Raw genomic sequence first — 6,000 nt, forward strand, 5'->3', positions numbered from 1 at the left:
GTTGCAGTATATATACTTACTCTACAAGTTTCTGACACTTAAAATTAGACCAGTGCCAAAATCTGAAGCCCATTTTGGTACAGATGTTTGTGCAAAATATACAGAATAACATGCAACATCTTGCTTAGTGAGAGTTTGGCAGAAACTTTCTGAGGACAAAAATTCAATATCTTTCTGACTAAAACAACTTGGGAAATACTATTGGAATTTTTCTTAGTAAATATGATTTGTTTCAAATGAGAAAAAAATTGCCTATTTCTTCTTGTAGATATGATGATATGTTAGTTGTCCCCATTATCGAGAATACACCAGAGGAAAAAGACCTCAAAGAACGAATGGCTCGAGCAATGAATGAGTACCCCGATTCCTGTGCTGTGTTAGTCAGGCGCCATGGGGTATACGTCTGGGGAGAAACATGGGAAAAAGCTAAAACCATGTGAGTACAAATATAAAACAATTTGGGGAACTCATCAAGTTTAAATAAATATATATACATACCCTTTCTTCTATGCTTAGCTATCCTTTTCTGACATAAATCTTTTCTCTTGGCTTTTTTTCTTTTTTAATTACATATAGAAATAATTTTTGACAATTGTTTTCTAACATTTTACAGTTCAGATTCTCTTCCCTCCCTCTCTTCCCTTCCCCCCCCCTCCTGAGGCGATAAATAGTCTGATATAGGTTATACCAATGCAGTCATGCAGTACATATTTCCATATTGCTCCTGCCATCACACAGAACTTTTTCTTGTATTCTGGTCATTTGCCCAGGGTTTAGGTTTTTATCAGCTATTTTATCTATGTGATGTCTTTAACCAGTTCCAGATTTTAGCCTTAATATGAACACTCAGCCTTAGTAATAACCTAAAAGGCTTCAAGAAAAGATTAATGGGACCTTACATGAAAATAGTAGTTCTGTATTACAGCACATGTGGGTGATGAATTTCATGTTCACTATTTTAAATAGTTCATTAGTCTTAGACGGTTGCCTTTTATTAATTAAAATTTATCAGATTTGCCACATTTATTCTGAAGACTGTAGCAAAAATTACAAAATATTTGGAAGGTAACACTTGTATGGGTTTATGCACATTTTCCCAAAACAATATCTTTTACTTAATACTTCCAAAGATCTCTAATTCTATTGGTGTGCAATTAGGTCCTCCTTTCATTGCTTGATCATGATCCCTTTTCATCTTGATAGAGGATAACTTTTTTTAGTTATTAAAAATTCTTTCCCCAATTATATGTAAAAAGTTTGCAACATTTTTCAGAGTATTGAGTCTTGAATTCTCTCTTTCCCTCCTTCACCCCCTCCCTGTTGAGATGGTAAGCAATTTGCATAGATTTTACATGCCCAATTATGTAAAAAAAATTTTCCATATGAATCCATTTGTGGAAGGCAACTTGAGCAAAAAAAATTAGGAAAGAGTGAAAAAATATTCTTTGGTCTGGATTCAGACTCCCTCAAATTTCTGTGGAAGCAGATGGCATTTTTTGTCATGAGTCCTTTGGGATTGTTTTGGATCATTGTTTAATAGATAAACTTTGTAAGTTGCAGTAGTCCCAAATCTGCATAGGACCATGACCAACCTCATGATGATGATCTTCTCAAAATAAAGCCCGATATTCAGATGATACAATGATTATGATGGTGAGATCATCATTGCTTCTTTGGAACTTTTTCCTAAAATCTCTTTTGATCTTAGTAAGACTTACCAAGACTTGTGTTTCTCACTTCCTTTTTATAAGGAGGCATCATAAAAAAAGCAAACACCTCCCTCAAAAAAAATACCAAGTGATTCTTGGGGGCAGATGGGTGGCTCAGTGGATTGAGAGTCAGGCCTAGAGACACTTCCTCACTGTGCAACCCTGGACAAGTCACTTCACCCCATTTCCTAGCCCTTCCCACTCTTCTGCCTTGGAACCAGCACACAGTACTTATTCTAAGACAGAAGGTAAGGATTTAAAAAAAACAAAGTGATTCTGAAAAATTTGCAATCTATTTTAAATTATCTTAGGAGCCTTTGGGGTCTTTTGGTTTTTGTTGTTGTGGGGAGGGAATTTTAAAGCTCAAAGACATTTAACTATACCTTGTTGGGAGAAATGGAAACAAACCAAATTTCAAACATCCTTCCCCTCATCTCTGATCCCTGATTTGTCCTCACTGCTGAAAGGAATTGGAAGGTGGAGAGGCAGAGTGGGAATGGATCAGAGAGACATTAAAAAAAAAAAAGAATGGAGAATTCCTATCTGAACTTGTTTAAATCTGCATTCCCTTTGCCATATTTCTGGTCCAGATAGGCATCATACAAGTAGGTATTTGCTGGTCTTTTGAAGCACCCATTGCCTGTACAATCCCTATCCTTCATGATCGTAAACCCTTCATGCCTCCTTCAATCAGGTGCCTTTTTTATCTATGCCTTTCCATGCCAGTCTATTGAGGATCCATGTAGAGTGATGGAGGCCTTTCTCTGGCCACCCCTTTCCTCATCTGTGTCTGCCCTGCTCAAGTGTCCCCATTGAAATAGCATGGCAGAAACCTTGGGTTTGGGGGCTCTGCCAGAAATATGCAAGCCCCGACAAGTCCTACCAAGCTCACAAAGCTTCAGGTATGACTTCAGCAACAGCTTGAACAAAGGAATCGAACTCAAAGTCTTCTGACTGCTGCAAAACTCCCAAGGACAGTCCAAATCAGATTAAAATGTAATTTGGAAATGTTTAACAAAAAAGTTAATTCAACATAATGTTAATTTATGGTATTCGACATTATACTGCCCATGGAGATCTGCTTTCATTTGAGTTTAACACCTTGCCCAGAAACTGTGGACAAGTGATCACCAGAAGGGGGGCCAGTAGGGCATGATGGCCACAGTGACCAGTGATACACAGACTGGTCCCATAATAGTATTTGTTTCTGTTTCACATGTAGGGACCAAGTACTGCCCAACTATCATAAGAAAACAATGTATAAGAAAGAAAGAAAGAAAGAAAGAAAGAAAGAAAGAAAGAAAGAAAGAAAGAAAGAAAGAAAGAAAGAAAGAAAGAAAGAAAGAAAGAAAGAAAGAAAGAAAGAAAGAAAGAAAGAAAGAAAGAAAGAAAGAAAGAAAGGAAGGAAGAAAGAAAGAAAGAAAGAAAGAAAGAAAGAAAGAAAGAAAGAAAGAAAGAAAGAAAGAAAGAAAGAAAGAAAGAAAGAAAGAAAGAAAGAAAGAAAGAAAGAAAGAAAGGAAGGAAGAAAGAAGAAGAAGGAAGGAAGGAAGGAAGGAAGGAAGGAAGGAAGGAAGGAAGGAAGGAAGGAAGGAAGGAAGGAAGGAAGGAAGGAAGGAAGGAAGGAAACAAGTCTAGGCAAACCCTGACAAATTCTAGGGGCCAAGAGGAGATCCATAGTTCTGTAGCACTCAGTTTCTCCAGATCCCTCAAGCTCCCTCTTTTCATCTTTTTCTTTTACAGGTGTGAATGCTATGACTACTTGTTTGATATTGCTGTATCAATGAAGAAGGTAGGGCTGGACCCAACACAACATCCAATCGGAGAAAATGGAATTTGCTAACCCAGGGTTTAATGTTATCTAGGGACTGAGCTAAAGCATTAAATCAGGAATTCAGAAAGAGGATGAGAAGGCCTTCTGGACTATTTTTGTAAATTTATTACACATTTTTATTGGATATGTTTTGTTATTAATATATTGCCAAATGCTACTTACAGAGTACAATATTTTTTTCTCTGTTTCATTCAGTAAATGATGATTATTTCTTTATATATGTTTTACTATATCATGTCTTACTAGCAAAATGGAAATAAAAACGTAATCAAACAAGGTTTTGGTTCCCTTTGTTTACCTCTTCTTCCATCTCACATCCTTCAATCACTCACTCAGTGACTAGAGCTGCATGTGGTCTTCAAATGTATTGTCAGATATTTCTTTCTCATGTAAATATTAATAGAAGCTAGTCACTTTTTTGTTTGCACATTTTTCTTATTTTTACCAGTAATCCTAACTTCCATTTAATTATGGAAGGATTTTTTTTCATGTAAAATGATGGTGCTGTTTTTATCATCATCACTTTGTTATAGAGTTATATAGCTCCCCTTGGTTTCTGTGGAATGGAAATTAATAGACTTTATAAATACCGACCCTTCTAGACAACCTCCCCATAACTACCTTTTAATTAACCATCATTTCCTTCCACAAACTCTAGAGTCTAGGGAAACTGGCCACATTCATGGTCTTTGCCAGCCATATACCAGGTTTCAGGCTGTCTCCCCCACCCCAGGAATATGCTCCCACCTCTCTTCCTCTTGGTGCTCTGAGGAGCCTAGATTTCTTTCAAAATATATCTGGCTCATCTTTCCCAGGTCCCTCAGCTGATAATTCTGTCCTTCCTTTGCCCCTGCTCTACTAGTTCCTGGAAAAGAGACCTGATTTTACTTTTTCCCTTAGAGTTACAACCTTTACCATATTTGCCTTCCATATACTATAAATTTAATAAATACTTAACCCTCTTTTCCTCAGTTCCCTCATCCATAAAATGAGCCAGAAAAGGAAATGTCCAACTACTCTATTATCTTTGCCAAGAGAACCCTAAATGGGGTCATGAAGAGTCAGCCATGACTGAAACGACAGCAATCCCCAATTCTTTGCTCCCAAGAAGCTGAGATTCTAAAGGGAAAGGAATGGACATTCATTAAGTGCATACTATGTGCCAGGAACTGTGCTAAAGCTTTACAAATATTATTGAATGGCAGCCTGAGAGGGATATTTTCAGAAAGCTACTGGAATGATGAGTGCAACCATTCAGGGACTAGAGTGAAACGTGTCATCTATGTCATCTATAAACAATGACAAAGTGGATTGGCTCATAAGTCCAAGACTTGGGTTGGGAGGCTGGCACGTAGGGGGAGAATTGTTCTCGTACCAAGAAAGGTACAATGTCTGCCTGAAGTGCTTGGGGATCCTCGCCTGGTATCCTTTCCAGCCAGTTATTAAATAAACGTATGTTGTTGTTGTGATTGAGCGTTAAATGGTTTGAGTGTCCCATTTCATTATTATCCAGAGCCTGAATCACTGGACCAGCCTGAGTCAGGTCTAGTCCACAGCAACAAGGTAGTGATGAATCAGCAGCAAATCACCCCCAACTTTACTCTACTCCCTGATCTTAAATGCTTATTATCATGCAGAATCTTTGTTGACTTATATACCTACATTATTGGGAGACAGGTAAGGAAGGAGGAAAGATGAGTCGAGATGGTTCTGCTTTCCTTTTCCCTTGTTAACACACCGAAAAGATCCCAAGAGCCCCCTTCCTTCCCCTTATAATGTGTTGGAGGCCCTCTACCTTCCCCCTCTCTACTCTAGTTTCTGTTGGGGGGAAAGGGTTGATTATATATGAAGGATTAAACAGATAAGAGCCTTAGAGAAGTCATTTTTTTTCCCCTTGACATTCCATTCACACCCCAAATTGGATAAGGGATTAACATTTTAGTTGAAGGGTGTGTCAATTTCTTGGTGAGATAATGCATTGTTTCTCAACTGCAATTGATTCTAGAGCCTTTGGGCCCTACCCAACTCCTTTTTATGAGGAAAGAGCTCAAAGAATATAGGTCTCATTAATTTATTACACCTGGATTGAAGTCTTACAAGTTTCTTGGGTTAGTCTTCTTGTAGAAACCAGAGCACAGGCAACACAAATGAATTTCTCTAAAATGCTCATTTAAACTGCCTGTCACTAATCTTGGAACAAGCTTGAATTCCCACCCCAGAAGAATCTTTTCTTCTTATTCATATTTTGGGGTGCTCGACGGACGGTTTTTATTTTTTACTTTTGGAAATAGAGCAGGAGACCTGAAGCTTCTTGAGAACAGAGACTGCTTTTGACTTTGTTAACACTACCTTTCCTACTTTAGGAGCTTAATAAAGATTACTTGAATTGAAATAGTAATTGGTCTCTTAGCCCTAAAGACCATTTTTTTTCCTTTGAAAAATATAGTACATCTTTATGTT

General features: G+C 37.7%; 1 protein-coding gene across 1 annotated transcript in view; it reads left to right on the forward strand.

The window, feature by feature from the left end:
• The window catches only part of APIP (APAF1 interacting protein), a 48,390-nt gene extending 44,574 nt beyond the window's left edge, over positions 1 to 3,816 (forward strand). The window contains exons 6-7 of the mRNA XM_007497263.3: positions 269 to 436; positions 3,450 to 3,816. Coding sequence (XP_007497325.2) covers positions 269 to 436; positions 3,450 to 3,549 — 268 coding nt within the window. The 3' untranslated portion in view covers positions 3,550 to 3,816. The remainder of the gene's footprint in view (positions 1 to 268; positions 437 to 3,449) is intronic.
• Positions 3,817 to 6,000: the final 2,184 nt, after the last annotated feature.

The sequence above is a fragment of the Monodelphis domestica genome, chromosome 6 (genome assembly GCF_027887165.1).
Source record: "Monodelphis domestica isolate mMonDom1 chromosome 6, mMonDom1.pri, whole genome shotgun sequence".
Classification (NCBI taxonomy): Eukaryota; Metazoa; Chordata; class Mammalia; order Didelphimorphia; family Didelphidae; genus Monodelphis; species Monodelphis domestica.